The sequence below is a fragment of the Clinocottus analis genome, unplaced genomic scaffold (assembly GCF_023055335.1).
Source record: "Clinocottus analis isolate CAN_PGR_092001 unplaced genomic scaffold, fCliAna1.0.p SCAF_9, whole genome shotgun sequence".
Taxonomy (NCBI): Eukaryota; Metazoa; Chordata; class Actinopteri; order Perciformes; family Cottidae; genus Clinocottus; species Clinocottus analis.
In genome coordinates, this window is record NW_027176251.1 from 2,335,058 (window position 1) to 2,355,984 (window position 20,927).

At 46.3% G+C, this 20,927-nt stretch overlaps 1 protein-coding gene across 1 annotated transcript; it reads left to right on the forward strand.

Annotated features, from left to right (window-relative positions):
- The first annotated feature begins 118 nt into the window (after positions 1 to 118).
- On the forward strand, positions 119 to 20,842 carry LOC137780984 (collagen alpha-6(VI) chain-like). The gene is made up of 40 exons (XM_068569449.1): positions 119 to 194; positions 964 to 1,572; positions 1,761 to 2,348; positions 3,003 to 3,569; positions 4,004 to 4,624; positions 4,799 to 5,359; positions 5,545 to 6,102; positions 6,720 to 7,298; positions 7,685 to 8,263; positions 8,357 to 8,712; positions 9,247 to 9,325; positions 9,415 to 9,560; positions 10,313 to 10,405; positions 10,881 to 10,934; positions 11,145 to 11,216; positions 11,304 to 11,330; positions 11,437 to 11,481; positions 11,952 to 12,005; positions 12,296 to 12,358; positions 12,800 to 12,865; positions 12,949 to 13,002; positions 13,470 to 13,505; positions 13,658 to 13,720; positions 13,811 to 13,873; positions 14,028 to 14,090; positions 14,394 to 14,456; positions 14,719 to 14,769; positions 14,843 to 14,878; positions 15,186 to 15,248; positions 15,708 to 15,770; positions 16,263 to 16,298; positions 16,387 to 16,423; positions 16,509 to 16,520; positions 16,842 to 17,335; positions 17,456 to 17,546; positions 18,155 to 18,808; positions 19,058 to 19,145; positions 19,271 to 19,431; positions 20,037 to 20,084; positions 20,194 to 20,842. The coding sequence occupies exons 1-40, from the start codon at positions 119 to 121 to the stop codon at positions 20,367 to 20,369; spliced, it is 8,145 nt and encodes a 2,714-aa protein (XP_068425550.1). The 3' UTR covers positions 20,370 to 20,842.
- The last annotated feature ends 85 nt before the right edge of the window (positions 20,843 to 20,927 follow it).

Consider the following 20,927-nt stretch of genomic DNA (forward strand, 5'->3'; position numbering starts at 1 on the left):
TGGAGTCGAGGTGGGCGTGGCCCGTTCTCATGTCTGTGAACCCCCACTGCGACTGATGGGAAACAGATCCTATGCTTTTTCTTTGTGTTGCAGAGAGAAACCCGAGAGCCGTCGCAGGATGGAGGGGAGGAGGTATCTTCTCCTCAGCCTCATCATGGCAGCGTGTTTCTATGGCAGCGCTGCTCAGAAGACAGGTGGGTGTGATTATGCAGCTGAGACTTCCTGCATACCAGCACATGAAGCATCATGGCATACAGCATATGTAGGACCACTGTGTGTGGGACCTGTTACTAACCCGGCACCGCTCACACGGTCTCGATGCATTCGCCGGTTCACAGCAGCACAAACCATCTGGCTTCACGCAGCCCCGCCCCGTGTCATCAAACACAAGGATCCAAACTTTACAGCTCTGTTGGCAGATCAGATATTTAAATCTGGATTCTATTTTTCTTGAAAAAGAATTTCCCCACCGTTTGCCTCCAAGATGTTGGGTGAAAGGAGGGGAGGGGGAAAAGAGCGAAGGCTAAGGTTAGGCACCATTTATACTTAGTTTAAGTCTTGTTGGCGTGTTTCTAGGAATGACCCAAAGTATGAGAACACGGTATGCAAGGAGAGGTCCAGTTGGCACTTGCATTCCAGAGTGCACCTGCAGGTGAGTGCCGTCAGAGTAGATCCCTGTAGATCCTTCTGCATTAAGAACCAGCTGCTCACCTTTCTTCCATCTGGCTTGCACAGATTACAAAGGGTTCACCCTCACATCACGTAGGGTTCACCCTCACATCACAAAGGGTTCACCCTAACCCTCACCTTCATATCACAAGGGGTTCACCCTAACCCTCACGCTCATGCTGATGCTTTGCACCTCTGGCTGGCACGCTTTCTAAGAGCAAGACCTGCTCTGTGCTCAGACCTCTCCCTGAGGCTCTGCAGAACTCTCCCTGACACCACAGCCTTCCCTCTCAGTCTGCACTCAAGAGGCCGTCGCGGACATCGTCTTCCTGGTGGACGGGTCGTGGAGCATCGGCACCGAGAACTTCCAACGGATCCGTCAGTTTCTGTCCACGCTGGTCAGCAGCTTTGACGTTGGGCCTGAGGAGGTCCGCATCGGGCTGGTCCAGTACAGCACCAATCCCCGCAGCGAGTTCCTGCTCAACACCTTTCAGAGCAAGAAGGACATCCTCCACTATATCAGCAGCTTGCCTTATATGGGAGGCGGCACCCAGACCGGGCTCGGCTTGGACTTCATGCTGAACGAGCACTTTGTGAAGAAGGCCGGAAGCCGAGGGGACCAGAATGTGCCGCAGATCGCCGTCGTGATCACTGACGGCAAATCCCAAGACAATGTAGAGGCCCACGCTCAGGACCTGAAAAGAAAGGGAATTGTTTTGTACGCGATTGGTATCAAAGATGCAGATGAAGACCAGCTGACAGAGATAGCCAGTGAGCCGCACAGCCAGCACGTCTACAGCGTGTCTGACTTTGCAGCGCTGCAGGGAATCTCTCAGAGCATCGTCCAGACGCTTTGCACAACTGTAGAGGAAGTCAAACGACAACTCCTGCAATTGTCTCAAGGTAAAAGGTTTCAAGCCACACAGCTTCTGGTGATTCAGTGAGTATTACTTACCGGTTAATATGAGTTTAAATGTGTATCATAAAACTTAAGAGTTCAGAGATGGTGGAAGCATATGTTGTGAATGGTTACACCAGCTAACACACAGGTTGTTGTCCCACATGCTGACTCTGTTCTCCCTCCTGTTCAGAATGTGCCAAAGCCACGGTGGCCGACATCGTCTTCCTGGTCGACGGCTCCTCCAGCATCGGCAAAGAGAACTTTCAGGAGGTCCGGCAGTTTCTCCGCAGCGTAGTCAACGGCCTGGACATCGGCCCTGACAAGGTTCGGATCGGCTTGGCTCAGTACAGCGATGAAGCTATCGTGGAGTTCCTGCTGAAGGATCACATGGACAAGAACTCCCTGCTGGCTGCAGTGGACGCGCTTCCCTACCGAACAGGAGGCACGGAAACGGGCGAGGCCATCACCTTCCTCCAAAATAACTATTTCACAGAGGACGCGGGCAGCCGAGCCAGCCAACGGGTACCTCAGATCGTCGTGGTCATCACAGACGGAGACTCCACGGATGATGTGATAGCACCCGCCAAAAGCCTGAGGGAGCAGGGCATTATCGTGTTTGGCATCGGGGTGGGAGAAGCCAACCGGAAGGAGCTGGAGTCCATCGCTAACCGGCCTCCAGATCGCTTTCTGTCCTCCATCGCTAACTACCAGGCTCTGCAGATGCTTAAAGACCGTCTGCTGCACACTGTTTGCATCTCTGTGGAGGACCAGAGGCAAGGTAAGGCCAACATGTCAATGAGTACTGATCCAGTACTGATCCAGATCCACCTCGTGGATCTTGATTATACTGAGTTATATAAATAAATGCTCTTTTGGCCTTGAAGCAAATATGTTTCAACATAACACTTGCTTGCACAGTCCTTTGAGCCCTCATTCAAACACATGAAGACATGAAGGCTCTGCAGTGATTTATGTAACACGCTGTGCTTCCAGTTTGAGGTCAGCTGACATTAAGAGACACAAGTTGTTGTTGGAGATAGACTGTATTGAACTTTAGTTTCCCACAGAAATAGTTCATTGACCAGGAAAATGTCTCCAGATTAGGATTCCTATTTACTTTTAGCATAGTGTGTGTTGTTTTGTTAAATTCCATTCAACCAACCAAAATTTGGAGTCCTTTTCTGTATGGAAAATGTAGTTAATTTGTTACTTTTGCAATATATGAGAAGAAGAAAGGTATATTTACCTACTAATGACTACAGAGGTCCAATCGTCAGATCCTGAATACTAAATATGAAATCATGCTAAAAATTTAAGTAATATCTCCTAATTCAGTGGGCGAAATGAAAGCTGATCTTGACAAACTCATTTTAAAAAGCTTCTTCCATAACAGCATATCCTCTCAATGTTCTCTGTTTTTTTTATTTTTTAGCCTTGGCAGAAAGCTTTGCAGACATCTTCTTCCTGGTGGACAGTGGCATGTCAAGTCAAAACTTCCTGCAGGTCCGCAACCTCCTAACCCGACTGGTCAACCAGCTAAACATCGGAGCGTCGGCCTACCGGCTGGGCTTGGCCCAGTACGGTCCAGATGTCAAGGTGGAATTTCTTCTCAATGCCCTCCAAACCAAAGAGGACACTCAGGCTGCTGTTAAGCGTTTTCGCCTGCGAAAACTGCAACCCAACGAGCCTCGTAAACTGGGCAGTGCTTTGGAGTTTGCCAGCACCAACTTTTTCACCAGTGGGGCAGGAAGCCGGGCGGACCAAGGCTACCGACAGTTCCTGGTTGTTATCAGTGGAAAGGACTCTGATGATCCCGTGTATAGGGAGTCACGTCTGATCAAATCCTCAGGAGTTACTGTGGTGAGCATGAGCCTCGGTGCATCTATGATGGAGATGAACCTAGTGGCGACTACACCGTACGCCTACCAGTCGATCCCCAGTGTACCCGCACTGAAGGCTATCTTTGAAAGAGAGGAGCTGGAGACCATCCTCACTGGAGGTGAAATAACTTTATTATTATCTATTGATGAATCACTTGAGAAACGTTTCTTCCTGTTGGGTTACTTTGTTGGTATGTTGGTCTACCGCACACTTGAGATCTCAAATGATTATATACCTGTCTCTGTTTATTGTCCACTCCACTGGCCCTTCTTTAAGTTTTAGATTTTAACATTTCACAGGGCCACAGCTGTCCTCAGTGGACTCACCTAAATGGACTCAACTTTGTACCTGGAATACCAGCATTGTTTTGCTGGAGCCCTCTAGATTTTCACTGAACTAGCCTCCATTAAATGAATGAAGTCTAAAACACAGCAAGAAATACAGATTGTAACTGATTGTTTGATGAAATGAGCATTCCTCACCTTAGTCTATCTTTTACTGTGAACTGTGAATTAGTAATAATGAATTTGTGATAATGCAACCCATCCACAGATTGCAAAGCAGCTAAACTGGCCGACATCGTGTTCATCGTTGATGAGTCTGGAAGCATTGGGACCCCCAACTTCCAGCTGGTGCGCACTTTCCTTCACTCGGTCGTGAACGGCCTGGAAGTCAGTCCCTCTCGAGTCCGAGTGGGCATCGTTACATACAACGAGAAGTCCACAGCACAGGTCTACCTGAACACCTTCAATGACAAGAAGGAGTTGCTGAAGTTCATCAAGATCCTGCCTTATCGTGGAGGTGGTACAAACACTGGAGCGGCCCTAGCATATGCCTTGAAGGAGGTTTTTATCCCGCAGAGAGGAAGCAGGAAAACAAAGGGTGTCCAGCAGGTGGCAGTGGTAATTACAGATGGTGAATCCCAGGACAGCGTGAGCACAGCAGCAGCTGATCTTCGTCGAGACGGTATCACCGTTTACGCAGTAGGGGTCAAAGATGCCAACGATGCCCAGCTGGTGGAGATGGCGTCATATCCCCCCCATAAGCACAAGTTCATTGTGGACAGTTTTACCAAACTGAAATCACTAGAGCAGAGCTTGCAGAAAATGCTGTGCCATAACATCCTTCGGCAAGCAGTCTCAGTCAATACAAGAAGAATTGGCATCAAAGAAGGTCTGAACTGGTATTTGTTTTATAATGGGCTTTGTTTAATATGTCTTAAAATGTGTTTTAGATCAAAGTTTAAAGAGTAGAAAGCATATAGCATAGAACATTAAGTAAATTCATACCAAGGGAGTGTGCAGTTGATCTATTCTGAAAATAATATTTTTGCTTTTACTTCTTCAGGCTGTGTACAAACGGATGAAGCAGACATCTTCTTCCTGATTGATCACTCAGGAAGCATTTATCCCAAAGACTTTAAAGACATGAAGATGTTCATCACTGAGTTTCTGCATACCTTCCGTATTGGGCCACACCATGTCCGCATGGGGGTTGTAAAATACGCAGATAGGGCAGATTTAGAATTTGATCTGACAGAGTACACCGATGCAAAGTCATTGGAGAAAGCCGTAGAGGGTATTAGACAAATAGGAGGTGGGACAGAGACAGGAAGAGCTCTGGATTTTATGAGCCCGCACTTTGATAGAGCCATGGTGACTCGTGGTCACAAGGTGCCAGAGTACTTGGTGGTCATCACCGATGGAAAATCCTCCGATGAGGTTAAGGCTCCCGCAGAAAAACTGAGGGCGCAGGGTGTCATCGTCTACGCCATCGGGGTGAAAAATGCAGATGCTGTTGAGCTGGGAGAGATTGCTGGCGACCCCAAGAGGACTTTCTTTGTCAATAATTTTGATGCTTTGAAGCCCATCAAGGACGACATCATCACAGACATCTGTTCTCAAGACGGTAAGACTGCTCAGGGCAACACACACATTAGCATTGGACAGTTGGTAGTTGAGAGGCCCTTTGTTTTCTACATAATATATCCATGTTATGATAAATTTAGTATTTTTATGAAAAGGGCCTTGGGCAAGATCAGCAGGACAAAAGAGGAGCGCCTCACTAACATGTCCGTTCTAATGCGTCCACAGCTTGTAAAGACGCACCAGGCGACCTCCTTTTCTTGATTGACAGTTCTGGGAGTATCTTTCCACAAGACTACCAGAAAATGAAAGACTTCATGAAATCTGTCATCGGCAAGTCCGTCATCGCGCAGAACGCGGTGCACGTCGGTGTTATGCAATTTAGCACCGTTCAACAACTAGCCTTCCCCCTCAACCTTTACTATAGCAAGGAGGACATGTCCAAAGCCATCGATGACATGCAGCAGGTTGGTGGAGGCACGCTCACAGGTGAAGCCATTGCTGATGTGTCGCAGTATTTCGATGCAACCAGAGGAGGGCGTCCTGGCATGAGGCAGAGGCTGGTAGTGATAACAGACGGCGAGGCCCAAGACCAGGTCCAAGGCCCAGCCGAAGCTCTGAGGGCCAAGGGAGTGGTGGTCTACGCCATCGGAGTGGTGGACGCCAACACCACCCAGCTGCTCGAGATCAGCGGTTCACCAGACAGGACTTATGCCGAGAGGGACTTTGACGCTCTGAAGGACCTGGAGAGCCAGGTGGCCATGGAGCTCTGTGATCCAGAGAGAGGTAAGAGACTCGCACTGAAACGTCACATAATTTCAGGGATTAAGTTAAATGTTTGCAAGACACCAATTCAACCTCTTTTTTTAAACTCTTTGACTCACATCTAGTATTTGGACATTGAGGATTTGCAGTGACGATCTGTCTTAAGACTTATTGGTACAGCTGGTCATCCTTTAATCAGAAGATCGGTGATTCAATCACCGGCTCCACTAGTCCATGTCCATGTGTCCTTGGGCAAGACACTTAACTTTGAGTTGCTTCCGTAGATGTTCTACGGTGTGTTAATGAGTATGAATGATACTTAGTCCTGATGGGCAGGTGGCACCTTTTATGGTAACTCCTCCCATCATGGTAGCTCCTTCCATCAGTGTATCAATGGGTGTGAATGGGTGAAGACATGTGTTGTTGAAGCACTTTGAGTGGTCAGAAGATTAGAAAAGAGAAATCCAAGTGCAGTTCATTTAGTATTTAGTTTGCGAGCTGAACATTTAAATAAGACTTTAAGTTGTTGATGGCAAACAAGCATATATATGTTGAGGTGATTCTTTTCATGTTCATGGTCATCCTGCTACATCTTCCTCTGACCCCATTGGCTCTCTGTCCTTTTTATCTCCAACCAGAGTGTAAGAAGACAGAAAGAGCTGACATTATTTTCCTGGTTGACGGCTCCACAAGCATAACGCTGAGCAAGTTCAGAAGCATGCAGAAGTTCATGGCGTCAATGGTGAACCAAACTACAGTTGGCAAGGACCTGACTCGCTTTGGCGTCATTCTTTACTCCAACGACCCCAAATCCGTTTTTAGTCTGAAAACTTACAACTCCAAACGAGAGGTTCTTAAAGCAATATCAGCACTGAAGTCTCCATATGGAGACACGTACACCGGCAGGGCTTTGGCCTACTCCTTAGAGTACTTCAACGATGCACATGGTGGTCGCGCGGGTCTCCAGGTGCCCCAGATTCTTGTGGTGATCACAGATGGCGATGCTACTGACCGTAATAGTCTGGTTCCTCCATCTCTGGCACTGCGAGACAACGGGATCAGCGTCTTCAGTATTGGAGTTGAAGGAGCCAACAGGACACAGCTGGAGATCATGTCTGGTCACGACAAATCTAGAGTTTTCTATGTGGATAACTTTGATGCCCTGGAAACGCTGTACAAGAATATTAGTCACGTCCTCTGCAATTCCACCAAGCCAGGTAAGAGGCCAGTGTGTCAGAGAAGCTCGTCCACTCACATCATTGAGAACCTTCTTTTAAGCTAATTATTGTGTCTAAATAATAACACTACTCGCACCTGACTTTCACAAATTGGAAACTCACTGTATAAAATCACGGGATATTTGCAGTGTATGCAGTAAATGTATACGGTTTGGTGGGTAAACATTATCAAATATGCAAATATCCTATTAAACCTGAATTTCTTTAAGCATATCCGCCAATATTGTCTGCAAGCAAATGTCAGCCAACAATTACATCCTAGAAATGTCTTGAGTGTTGGACGCTATCAATTCAAATGAGCTTGCAATCTATGGCATGATTACTTAATAATAATGTGAATACATTTCCCCTCTTTGCTTTCTCAGTTTGTGAGAAACAGAAGGCTGACCTGGTCTTCCTCATCGATCAGTCTGGCAGCATCAGCCCCAACGACTACACCACAATGAAGCAGTTCACCACATCAGTGGTGAACAGCTTCAAAGTCAGTGAAAAGTTAGTGCGTGTAGGACTGGCCCAGTTCAGCACCACTTTTCAGAAAGAGTTTTACCTCAACCAGTTTTACAGCGAGCAAGCCGTCACCAAGCACATCCTGGACATGCAGCAGCTCGGTGGAGGCACCAACATTGGCGTGGCCCTGGATTCCATCAGGGAGTATTTTGAGGCGTCACGGGGCAGCCGAAGATCCGAAGGAGTCTCCCAGAATCTGGTGCTGATCACAGACGGTGAGTCGCAGGATGACGTGGAGGACGCCGCTGACCGCCTCAGGGCTCTTGGGGTCGAGGTATTTGCTATCGGCATTGGAAACGTCCACGATCTGGAGCTCCTGCAGATCACCGGCACTCCAGACAGGCTGTTTACTGTGCAGAACTTTGGCAGCTTGGAAAAGATCAAGCAGAAGGTGGTGGATACAATCTGCAAATCTAAACCCAACAAAGATCCCAGTGGTAAGTGTGCCTTTGGCTCTCTATCCCTTCTTGGCCACCATATTCATGAGTCTCTGGCTGCCAAATGTAAACACGTGTTTCCTTCTGCTTCAGCCTGCAGCATTGATATCGCCATGGGATTCGATATTTCTCGTGAGAACAGAGCTCCTGGCGAGATGCTGATCAGCGGCCATGCCAAGCTCCAGGCCTTCCTGCCAGAGATCGCCCGTTACGTCTCTTCGGTTCCAGGTCTGTGCTGCGTCGGTCCGGAGCCTGTGAAGACCAACATCGCCTATAAAGTGCTGGGTAGAGATGGACGCTCCCTCTACGACTTCAACTTTGAGGCCTACAGCAGAGACGTGGTGAATAAAGTCATGAGCCTGAGTTTGGCAGAGCCCACCTACTTCAACGCCAACCTGCTGAAGGCCTTCGGGAAGAGGTTCAGTGACCAGTCCCAAGCTGGTGTGAAGGTCAGTCTGACGCACGCAAAAGAGGTTTGAGTTGCACTGCCAGTCTGGAAGGCCAAGAGAGATAAGCATTCAGAGTGCACATCCCACTAAACTGTATATATTTTGTTTTCTGCTGAAGAGAACAGAATCGAGCAGATTGAATCTGTAGCTCAGCCAGCCAGACGTTTCAGTGTGGAACAAGCTGTGATTCACCAGGAATAAACAGATGAGTCCACTTGTCGTCTAGAATTAGACTGCATCTGGCGACCTGGGTCATACCACAAATATCCCGCCAATTTGGGATTTAACAAACCATGAATGTATGAACAAGTACAATAGTTGGATAAATCAAATCATTTTATGAAGTTTTCCTAGTGACATATTATGTATTTATTAGCCTTCCATCACTATATAATCTGTATTACTTTTACTTCTGAAGATTTTAATAATGTAGTAAGGTAATATATCTAAATGAAAGTTGCTTTTCGCCGGAGAACCATTTTAGATGTGTCTTCACCTTCACTTGAATGAATCAGTCTGACATGTGACCATCAGGTTCTGGTGATCTTCTCAGACGGACTCGATGAGGACGTGATGAAGCTGGAGCAGGAATCAGAGCTGCTGCGACAGTCTGGTAACACATGGGAGATGTGCATTCCTTCTCTTTATGATGACGCAGACTATGTTACTCCATTATGTCTAGAACTACATCTTCTTGTACAGGGGTCAGTGCTCTGCTGACGGTGGCTCTGGAGGGGACCCGGGACCCGGCCCAGCTGCAGATGGTGGAGTTTGGACGAGGATTCGGCTACAAGCTTCCTCTCAGCATCGGCATGGCGGGCGTCGGCAACACCGTCCTGCAGCAGATTGTGAGTTTGTGTTTAGGTGCAACGGTGTCGCTCGGTTGAAACATTATTCCATCAAAAAGTGTCCGTCGCTTGTTGTTACATTTCTGATCGGGCCGAATAACATAAGATCTTTATTTTGTACTTGTGTACTCTAGTTGTCTCTTTGAGGTAATTTTGAATGTCTTTTTAGTCTCTTTGTGGTTGTTTTCTGTCTCTATGTGGTCATTGTGTGTCTCTTTGTGGTTGTTTAATGTCTCTGTGGTTGTTCTGCGAACTGCATTCCTACTCTGGGAGGTTTTCTTCTACGTGTGGTTGAGGTAATTGAGCTGCATGGAGACTCTTTAAGTGCCTGAACTTTACCTGACCTTTGGGCCTGACCTTTGGGCCCTGGGTCTGGCTGATGATGAGGGGATGTTCTCTTGAAGTGAAGAATCTCCGCAGGTTTTCTTGTCCGGACGTGTCTGCTTGTAGGAATGAGAGACTGTTCTCTTCCTTCAGAGACAAGAACAAAATCTGTTGACTTCCAGATTATTGTTTGAAAATCAAAACTTATTGGTAGAAGGTAATAAAGCAAAATAATTATAATTTCACTTAATCAGAGAAGAGAGAAAAAGACATCTGATATTTATATACAGATACACTTTTAAATATCAAGCAGAACTGTAGAGTTCACTGCATGTTTTATGGGTTTTAGTGAGCGATTGTCAGTAATGTTAAATTCATTATTATTATTATTATGATTAATACGGTGTGTTGTCTCTGTCTTTGTGCAGGACTCGGTGTCGGACAGGGAGTGCTGCAACGTCATGTGCAAATGTTCAGGCCACGAAGGCAGCCGAGGCTTCCGAGGCCCGCCAGGGTCAAAGGTGACTGAAGACACGCCCCTTTAATGTGTTAACATGATGATTGACACCTGGAAGACACGCCCCTTTAATGTGTCACATGATTACTGACACCTGCAACACAAAACAGTCTGGACAGTAAAGGATCATAGGAGTACTTTCGGCAGTGAAGGATATATTTTATTTTACAAATATTAAATAATAAGTTTTATAAATATGAATTCATTGTCATATTTCATTTGATGTTGTATTTATTTCTGTTCCGTTTTTAATTGTATTGAATTTGATTAGATATTTGTATTATAATAAATAATATTCTCTTTCTATATATATGATATTACTATAAAGCTCAATCATCACTGAGTTTCTTTAAATACAGAAGAGTCACATGATCACATGTCTTTGCTCTGATCACTGATTGGATAGTTGATGTAGCGGTTGTCTCCTGGTGGCCGGTGCAGGTACTGCAGGACTCTGACGCTGTGTGTCCTCTGAACAGGGTCCGTCTGGACAGAAAGGGTTCCCCGGGTTCCCAGGAGATGAGGGCGTCGCTGTAAGTGCTTCTTCATCACTCTCAATCGCTTTTAAATTCATCTTCATCGGTTCAAAGCTCCAGTTTACTGGACTGGAGGATCCTCAGGATCACAGTCCTTCTGGAACTCGAGTCCACGAGCAGCTTTCTGTTTATTCACTCTAACTTCATTGTAACTCCTCCTTTTCCTCCTCCTCTTCCTCCTCCATTTCCTCACTGTGTCCTGTGCAGGGGGAGCGTGGCCGTCCTGGACCGGCTGGACCTCAGGGGGTCCAGGGTTGTTCTGGGCTCAGAGGACTGAAGGTAAGCTGCTGAATCCACGGTGGTGATGATGAAGATGATGGTTATGATGATGATGAAGAGTCTGACTGCTGCTGTTTCTGTCTGCAGGGCTACCGAGGACTCCGTGGTAACAGGGTGAGTGAGCTTACATGACATCACATAAAGACGTTTGACCTTCTGTGACACATTTGACCTTCTGTGACACGCTTGACCTTCTGTGACACTGGACTTGTGGTTGCAGGGAGAACTAGGAGAGGCCGGGCTGGACGGGGTCAACGGAGAACAGGTTGGTGTACATTCATATATAATAGATGTAGTATGTTGTTGAAGCCCTCTGAGCTCAAAGATGAACATTAAATGTTCGATGGACCTGTAAAGCACTTTTGTCGTCTTCCGACCACTCAAAGCACTTTAACACTAGTTGACATCATTCACCCATTGATGAGAGGAGCTACCATGCAAGGTGCCACATCAAGATCATCAACCATTCATACATCTTAGGCACAGCTGCGGGAGACATTTAGAGTTAAGTGTCTTGCTCAAGGACACATCAACGTGGGCTAGCGGGGCCAGGGATCGAACCGCCAATCCTCTGATTGAAGGACGACCCTGCTCACCACCGAGCCACAGTCTGTAATGAAACCTTTACAGTTTTATTACAGACTGTGTTCAGGAGACCAGTTGAGCGCGGGGATTTCCAGTGCTGAGCCGGTTCTGGTTTTAGTTCTGGTTCTGATTCTGGTTCTGGTTCTGTAGGGCCGGACGGGAAAGAGTGGCGGTGGAGGACCAAAAGGAGACCCAGGAAACCCAGTAAACTACTTTCTACATTTTCTCTTTCTGTAAACTTCGTCTCCATCAAACCTGAAAACCTAGAATATAAATATATATCATGTGTGTGTGAATATATATATATATATATATATATATATATATATATATATATATATATATATATATATATATATATATATATACACATAATATATGTGAATATATATATATATATACACACACACACACATTATAGATGATGTCATACGTTTTATTGATGCTTCATAACAATCAGGATTCTTAAGAACTGGTTCACGTTTGGTCTTCAGGGCATCCCGGGGATCCGAGGGGAGGCGGGTCTGAGAGGCCAGCGAGGACTCCGAGGAGATCCGGTAAGTTTCTTCTCTCTGATAAATACGTTGAACTTCATACCTAATAAGCCCTGAACCCCCAAACCCTCATAACACCTGAACCTCAAAATCCTCATAACCCCCCTCGAACACTCAGATCATCCGAACCATTGGATCCCCCAAATGCTCATATCCCTCCCTGAACACTGATAGCCATCCGAACCTTTGGACCCTCCGAGCCTCCACCCCCATCCCCCGCCCCCTATCCCCACAAGACTGCGAACCAGCAGGACGAGTCACACGGTGCAGACGAGAACTGGTTCCCTCCCTATGTATAGAAGAGAAGGCGGTCCTGCTGTTGGTGGACCATCATGCATCACTTGGACTGTTTGGACGTCTCCGGCTTCACTAAACACAAACACAGCTGCAGAACCTAAACACAGGTTCCTCTGCAGGACTCAGACTATCTGTGTTTGTTTCCAGGGGGAACCTGGTGCTGACAACACCAGACCAGGAGCCAAAGGAGATCCGGGGAATGCAGGTCTACCAGTAAGTCCCACTCATTTCGGTGTCACCGCGAGGTCCGAGATCAGACCTGAACCGTGAACCCTGACCCAGACTGTGTTTTGCAGGGCCCACCTGGACCGGACGGGCTGCCCGGAGAGAGCGGAGTTGAGGGGAACCTGGTGAGTCACTATAATTAATACCATTAGTATTACTCATATTATTGTTATTATTATTCTGTGTTTCTTGGGACTTTAAAGATAAACTGAAACAGCATAGAGCCAAATGCAAGTAAGGAAAACGTTTAAGGTGTGAAATTAGGAGAACTTCTCAAACTGTGGGGCGCAACCCTCTAGTGGGGAGCTTAGTTATTGCAGGTGGGGCGCGGGGGCAGATGCAGATTTCATTGTTGTTGTGGTTATTATTAATACCATTATTATCAATCTTCAGCTCAGTTAAAGGAACATATTCACAATAACTGATGGAATTGTATCACAATCAATACATGATGAGATATTGATAATTATATCATAATCAATACAAAATGAGATATTGATGATGCATTGATGATATAGTGATACTTTGATGATGTATTGGTGATATATTGATGATGTATTGATGATATATTGATGATGTTTTTGGTGTTCAGGGTCCAGATGGAAGAAGAGGAGCGCTTGGTGAGAAGGTAGGAGCTACACTCAGTGCCGCTGCCACACACACACACTTACACACACTCACACACACACACACTCACACATACACACACACGCACACATATACAAACAGAGTGTTAACAGGATGTGTGTGTGTGTGTGTGTGTGTGTGTTTCCTCCTCAGGGCGCTCCTGGTGGACCAGGTGTTCCAGGCGTGCAGGGTTCTCCCGGTGCTTCAGGTCCTCAAGTGAGTGATGAGATGAAGAGTAGAGAAGCTCAGATGGAGGACTGAGGTCTAACTGGTCTGAGGTCTAACTACTCCATGTGGTCTCTGCAGGGAACCAGAGGAGTCAGGGGTCAACCTGGACCAAGAGGAGTCTCTGGACTTCCGGGACCTCAGGTGAGTTTACTGTGAGAAACGTTTAAAGGTTTGAACTCCTTCTGGTCTCGCTTCCTTCTGGTTTCACTTCTTTCTGGTCTTGCTTCCTTCTGGTCTCCCTTCCTTTATGTGTTCAGGGACCCTCAGGTGCTCTGACTCTGTTGTTTTCCTGCAGGGAGGACCGGGATCAGCTGGAGCTTCAGGATCTGGCGGACGACGTGGCGCTAACGGGCAGAAGGTGTGACTTCATTTCCTCATCGCCTTGGCTACATCAGATTACATCAGGTTAAATTAGAGAATGTATTAGATTATATCATATTACATTAGATTAGATTTTATTATAATAGAAAAGATTAGATTACATGATATTAGATTGTATTACAATAGATTAGATCAGATCAGAATAGATTAGATCAGTTTATATTAAATTGTATTGTTGTCACATTCAGCTTTTGGAGACTGTGATGACATCAATCAGACATGTATATATTGATATTATTGTTTATTATTAATATAATTTATGATGATGATTATGATGAAGGGCCAACCAGGAGATCCAGGTGATAAAGGTGTTCCAGGCTCAAATGGACCAAGAGGAATGCCAGTAAGTGAAATACACTCTCTTATATCTTAATGTTTAATAGTGACTTCATATGTATAATAGTGTCTTGATATAGGCTTCATATATGAACTCTAGATGATCAGGTCTTTATCATGAGGATGATGATTCCCATCAGAAGTAAAAGGAGCAGCGTTCTGAAGCAGAACAGATGCATGCTGGGTGTGACAGGAAGATCATCTGAACCAGGTGTAGACTGCATGAACACACCTGTCTCCTGTAATCTTAATCCTTGTCCACGTTTCAGGGTCAGGACGGCAAGGACGGCTATGGACCCGCAGGACCTAAAGGCGTTCGGGTAAGAACCCACCTCCATGGAACCAACACGGAACAGAGAACCCGTTTTAATACTCATGTCCTTCTCATTACAGGGAGACTCTGGTTTCCCCGGATACCCTGGTCTACAGGTGAGTGTGCTTCCACGGACCAGATCAGATTAGAGATTAGATTAGATTGAATTAAGTGATAAACATTTGTGTCATTAAGTTCATTATTTCCTCTATTCAAAGCATCAACCCGGTTTATGCATCAGGGGACAGTCAAACCTCTAGTAATGTGAAACGATGACGTCACTGAGAAGTCTGTCTTTAGGCCAAACTACGACGCTAATGCAACAACATTAGAAAGTGTCTCAGATCCAACTTGAAATGGTTCCTCTGAAGTACTGTGAGCGCCTGTGAATGAGCATCAGGAAGCGTGTTGTGTTGTGTTCAGGGGGAAGATGGCCTGCAGGGACCAAGCGGACAACCGGGGCGCAAAGGAAACCGAGGACGAGGCGTGAGTTAATTATAATAAATTATATATGTATTCATAATGAGACTGTAAGAGTGTGAGCGAGTAAACTTCTTCTTTAATGCTCCGAGACCTCATGTTTGTTTACCAGTTTTATTCTGACAGCTCCTGAAAACACACACTTTATTTGTTTTAATTATATGTTAGTGTAACAGCTACAAGCTGACAGCATGCAGCTAACAGCTCAAAGCTAACAGCTACAAGCCATCAGTTACAAGCTAACAGCCAGTAACTAACAGCTACAAGCTAACATCTAGCAGCTAATAGCTACAAGCTAAAAGCTATCAGCTACAAGCTAACAGTTCAAAGCTAACAGCTACAAGCTAACAGATAGAGCTCAACTCTAACTTCTAAAAATTAACAGCTTAAAGCTAGTAGCCAACAGCTAAAAACTAGCAGCTAACATGTGTTTTGCTTCAAGGTGTCTTTGTTTGATCTCTGCAGGGAAACTCAGGCCGGCCGGGAGAATCAGGTGTGTCAGGAGAACCAGGATATCCAGGTCACAGGGTGAGTCCATCATCATTATCATCTTCATCATGGCGTCAATCTAATTAGTACAACACAACTCTTTCAGTTACTTGATTCAGTGGAATTAGAAGACAGAATTAAGAGTGTCAAATGCATACTTAAAAATCATTTAATTTCAACGCTCTTTCGTTACTTTTTAAAGTAAAAAAACATTTCTGCCGGTCGTGAAGATTTAATGCTTCTTTTGTTTTGCATGATAGTTAATTTTTAAGACTTTTGGGGTTTGGAAAACAAGACATTTTGAGACTTTAAGGAGAGCTGAGCTGAGCCGGAAGGAGAAGCTCTCCATGTCCTGGTCGGTCTACGTTTCAACCCTCACCTGTGGTCACAAACTCTGGGTCAAGACCCAAAGAACGAGATCTTGGCTACAAGCGGCCACCTTGAGTCCTGAACTGTCTGTTAATGCATGACATATGTTTATGAACCGTGTGGAGAGATATCAGGAAGTTAACGGTGTCTCTTCTCCTCCAGGGTCCAAGAGGTCTTCCTGGAAAGAAAGGCATGACTGTAAGTCCATCTTAAAACTCAATGTCACAAGAAAGGTTTTACCGTGTTTGCTGTGACACTCTATTCATGATGTCTTGTGTGTCCTTAGGAGTGTCAGCTGATCACCTCCATCAGAAACAACTGTGGTGAGTGAGGGAGAGCAACAGGAAGCTGAATGTATGCTTTCCCGTTTCAGCCCGGTCATAACTTGTGTTTCTTCTTCTTCCACAGCGTGTTCCCTCGGTACGTACCTCCACTCCCACTCGTCTTCATCATCACAACCTTCATCATGCAACCTCTTCAGTCCATGCAGGACGAAGGTCACAGAGAATAGAGATATAATATAAACACAAAGAGTGTAGCACTGTCACTGAACATCAGAGATTTCAAATATATATATAAAAATACATTAGATTGGATGCCAATTAGATACTGCTTCACTGGAACGCCTCTCAACTGAAGGCAAGTGCTACGGATAGGAAGTCAGCCAGAAGTGTGGACATCGATGAAGCCTCAGCTTCCCTTTCTTCTCTTCAACATGAACTCTTCTTCGTTGGTGTCCAGGTCCGTCAGAGTGCCCGGCCTTCCCTACCGAGCTGGTGCTAGGTCTGGACATGTCGGAGGACGTGACCCCGGCGGCTTTCGAGAAGCAGCGCTCCGTCCTCCTGTCCCTGCTGGAGAACATCACCGTCTCCGAGAGCAACTGTCCGACGGGCGCCCGTGTGGCGGTGGTGGGCTACAGCGCCTACACCAAGTACCTGATCCGCTTCCAGGACTACCACCGCAAGACTCAGCTGATGGAGTCTGTCAAGAACATCGCCCTGGAGAGGACGTCCAACCGGCGGCAGCTGGGGGCCGCCATGCGGTTCGTGGGCCAGAACGTCTTCAAGCGCGTCCGAGCAGGAACGACGATGAGGAAGGTGGCTGTCTTCCTCTCTAACGGGCCGTCCCCGGATGTTAACGACATCGTCACCGCCATGATGGAGTACCGGGCCCTCGGCATCGTCCCGGCGGTCATCTCTCTGAGGAACGCTCCAGCCGTTGAACGAGCCGTGGAGGTAGGTCCGCTTCAGAAGACGTGGTCTGAATCTACACCACATGTTAGCCCTCCAAGATAATCACTTCATCAATAAAGGAGATCACAGAATGAAACACTCGCTGTGACTGTTTCTCTTCAGTTGGATGACTCAGGAAGATCCATCTTCAGCGTTCTGGGGACAGACCCGGCTGCTGACCTGCAGAAGGTCCAAAAGTGCGCCGTCTGTTACGGTACGCACTGAGCCTCATGCCTGCTTCACATGAACCATCAGCTTTATTATCGCAAGTGTGCTTTATTTTTGAAGGCTTGGTTCAAATCAAATCAAGTGTGAGATTAAATGAAAGAGGCAAGTTCTGACACCGTTTGTGTCCACAGTGTAATGGTTTCTACCCAGAATTCATGTTGAAGGTTGAGCTGTAGCTTTGTTCCCCTTCATGTTGCTCCCCTTTGGTGAGCAACACAAGATAGTTTAACTCCTCCACTGGTGGCAGGAATCCAGCCTTGTCGCTAAGTATACGTTGAGCAAAGTGTTGGATCTTTACCTCTGACGTTTTACATCAAAGAAACACGCTGCATTGCTTCTTTACCCACATGTGGCCCGAGTTTTTTCTCCAGGTTAGAATCATTCCGCAATAATTGGAGCGCTTTTCACCCCCGTTCTGAAAAAGGAATATCACCAGCCATATCTGACGTAACTGAAAAGTTACACTTACTTGTTTGACTTCCTCCAGAAAGTTGGAACACATTTTTTTCCTCAACAACTACTTTGAAAACTAGATAAGGATAATAAGTCACAGGAGCCATTTTCTAACTACTTCTTCATGATGTCATTCTTCAGACCCCTGCCAGCGTTCGCCGCAGTGCGCCTTCATCCAGGACCCAGTGCAGCCTCAGGAGGTGGACATAGACCTGGTCCTGGTGGTGGACGGCTCCAGGGAGGTGCAGGCTGATGAGTACGCCGGTGTCCAGCAGCTGCTGGGCTCGGTGGTGGAACAGCTGGTCGTGAGCCCGCAGCCCCGCAGGGCCGGCAAACAGGCCCGGGTGGCCGTGGTCCAGCAGGGCGGCGCCCAGGACACCAAGGTAGGGTTTGGCCTCGGGACCTACCAGACCAGCGCCCTGATGAGGAAGCATCTGATCCGGAACATGACGCAGCTGGGAGGCCCGTCGGCGCTGGGACGGACGCTGGAGTTCACTCTGAAGGAGGTGCTGCTGAAAGCCGGCCAGCCCCGCAGGAGGAGGGTGCTGCTGACCGTGGTGGGCACCCAGACGGCTCACGAGGACCGAGCCAAGTTGCGCTACATCTCCCAGAAGGCCAAGTGTGAGGGGGCGGCGCTGTTCGTGGTGACGGTCGGAGATCGCTACGACCGGACGCAGGTGGAGGAGCTGGCCAGTTTGCCGGTTCACCAGCATCTGATCCACATGGGGAGCCTGAAGACGGAGGAGCAGGGCTACGCACAGCGCTTCTTCAGGGTCTTCCTCTCCGCCCTCAACAGTAAGACCAGAGGCTCCAAATGTATAGAAATATGAAATATCATTAAGGCTCATTCATATTGTTCAGCATCATCACCACATTTCACATCATATAATATTTTATCACCTTCTAGTTTCTGCCACATGAGCACTTTTTACAATTTACAATGTAATGGAAAGATTTTTAACGTTGTACTTTGACTTGTCTTTAAGTATTTAAACTTGAGTTTTAAATACTCGTTCATCACATGAAAGTCTTGATGTATTTCAGAGGGAATGAACACGTATCCGCCTCCTTCCTTCAAACGGACGTGTGACCAGCTGACAGAACAAACTGGAGGACAAGTGTTCATCAACGGGTAACAAGACGAGAGAAACAGTCCAACCATCTGCATGCATTGGGACCTCAAAATGCTTTTAATGCTCCTTAAGATGATATTTAGAGTTTACTGTGAACTAATAATAACTCATTAAATGCTTCCAGTCAGGGCGCGGCGGTGGTGGACTTGGAGGAGTTCGGGGAGGAAGAGGAGGAGGAGGAGAGGTTCCAGGAGCTGGCGGGAGGACAGACTCAGACCGGCCAGCTGGACGTCGTCCACACTCTGACCAGAGGAGACGGACAGAGATTTGTCTCCGAGTTTAACGGTAGTCCACACAGTGTTGTCTTCAGCTGACAGGGTCAATTTCTACAAACAGTTCACATCTCATAACCACACAGAGACTAAAACTATAAGGTTGTGAGTTCATAACCACAGTGACTAAAACCATAAGGTTGTGAGTTCATAACCACACAAAGACTAAAGACCATAGGTTGTGAGTTCATAACCATGAAGAGACTAAAGACCATAAGATTGTGCTCATAACCACACAGACCTAAGACCATTAGGTTGTGAGTTCATAACCACACAGACTAAAACCATAAGGTTTTGAGTTCATAACCATGAAGAGACTAAAACCATAAGGTTGTGAGTTCATAACCATGAAGAGACTAAAGACCATAGGTTGTGAGTTCATAACCACAGACTAAAACCATAAGGTTTTGAGTTCATAACCATGAAGAGACTAAAACCATAAGGTCGTGAGTTCATAACCATGAAGAGACTAAAACCATAAGGTTGTGAGTTCACAACCATGAAGAGACTAAAGACCATAAGATGGTGCTCATAACCACACAGACTGAAACCATGAGGTTTTGAGTTCATAACCACGCAGAGACTAAAACCATACGCTTGTGGTCGTCCGTGTTCCAGATCCAGACCTGCTGCCGAGTCCCGTGCTGACCGACTTTGTCTCCAAAGGTAAAGTCTTGGATCACATGAGTCTTCCTGAATGGAGGAATATGAATGATGAACAGATCAAACGTGTTGGAGAAGGAGTATGAATGATGAACAGATCGTGTCCTTGCAGAGCGCTGCCTCCTGGTTCAGGATCAGGGCGGCTGCCAGAACTACACCATGATGTGGTTCTTCGACAACCAGCAGAAGGAATGCTCTCGCTTCTGGTTCGGCGGCTGCGGCGGCAACGAGAACCGCTTCAAGACGCAAGACGAGTGTGAGACGATCTGCGCGACGAAGAGCCGGTGATGAGGAGGAGGACGCCACCAAGGAGACGCTCAGAGACGCTCCTGCTCGGTTTAAACTACTCACTGGTTTCAAGGATTCACAGGCTTTTGACTCTTCTCTCTATGTTCGATTCCCTCAAAACCCGTTCTCTTGACCCTCGTCTGGAGCAACAGAACACTGTAAAACTGCTGTCGCTCACTTTGTGTTTCGCTGTGTTTATGACTCCACGTTACAGATGAACCTGAGTTCTGCAGGTGAAGACGTCGGATCCTTTTGAAAGCATTTTATTGTAAAACCGTATCTTATAATTTTAGGATTTTAATTTGATCCAAATGTAAAAGGTTTTGTGATGTAAGATGTTAACCTTTTAATGCATCATTTTACTACTTGCTTTTTTAGGTTTTTGAATGAAGCTTTTGAATGTGTGTGTGTGTTTTATGACGTCATCCCCCTAAATATTCAAAATAAATCCTTGAATTTGAATAAAGACAATTTTAAAGGGATCAGCATTCTGTCATAAATAAAATCTCACTGTTGAGAGAAAATGTTAAACAAAGAAAACCATTTTTTTTCTGGAAT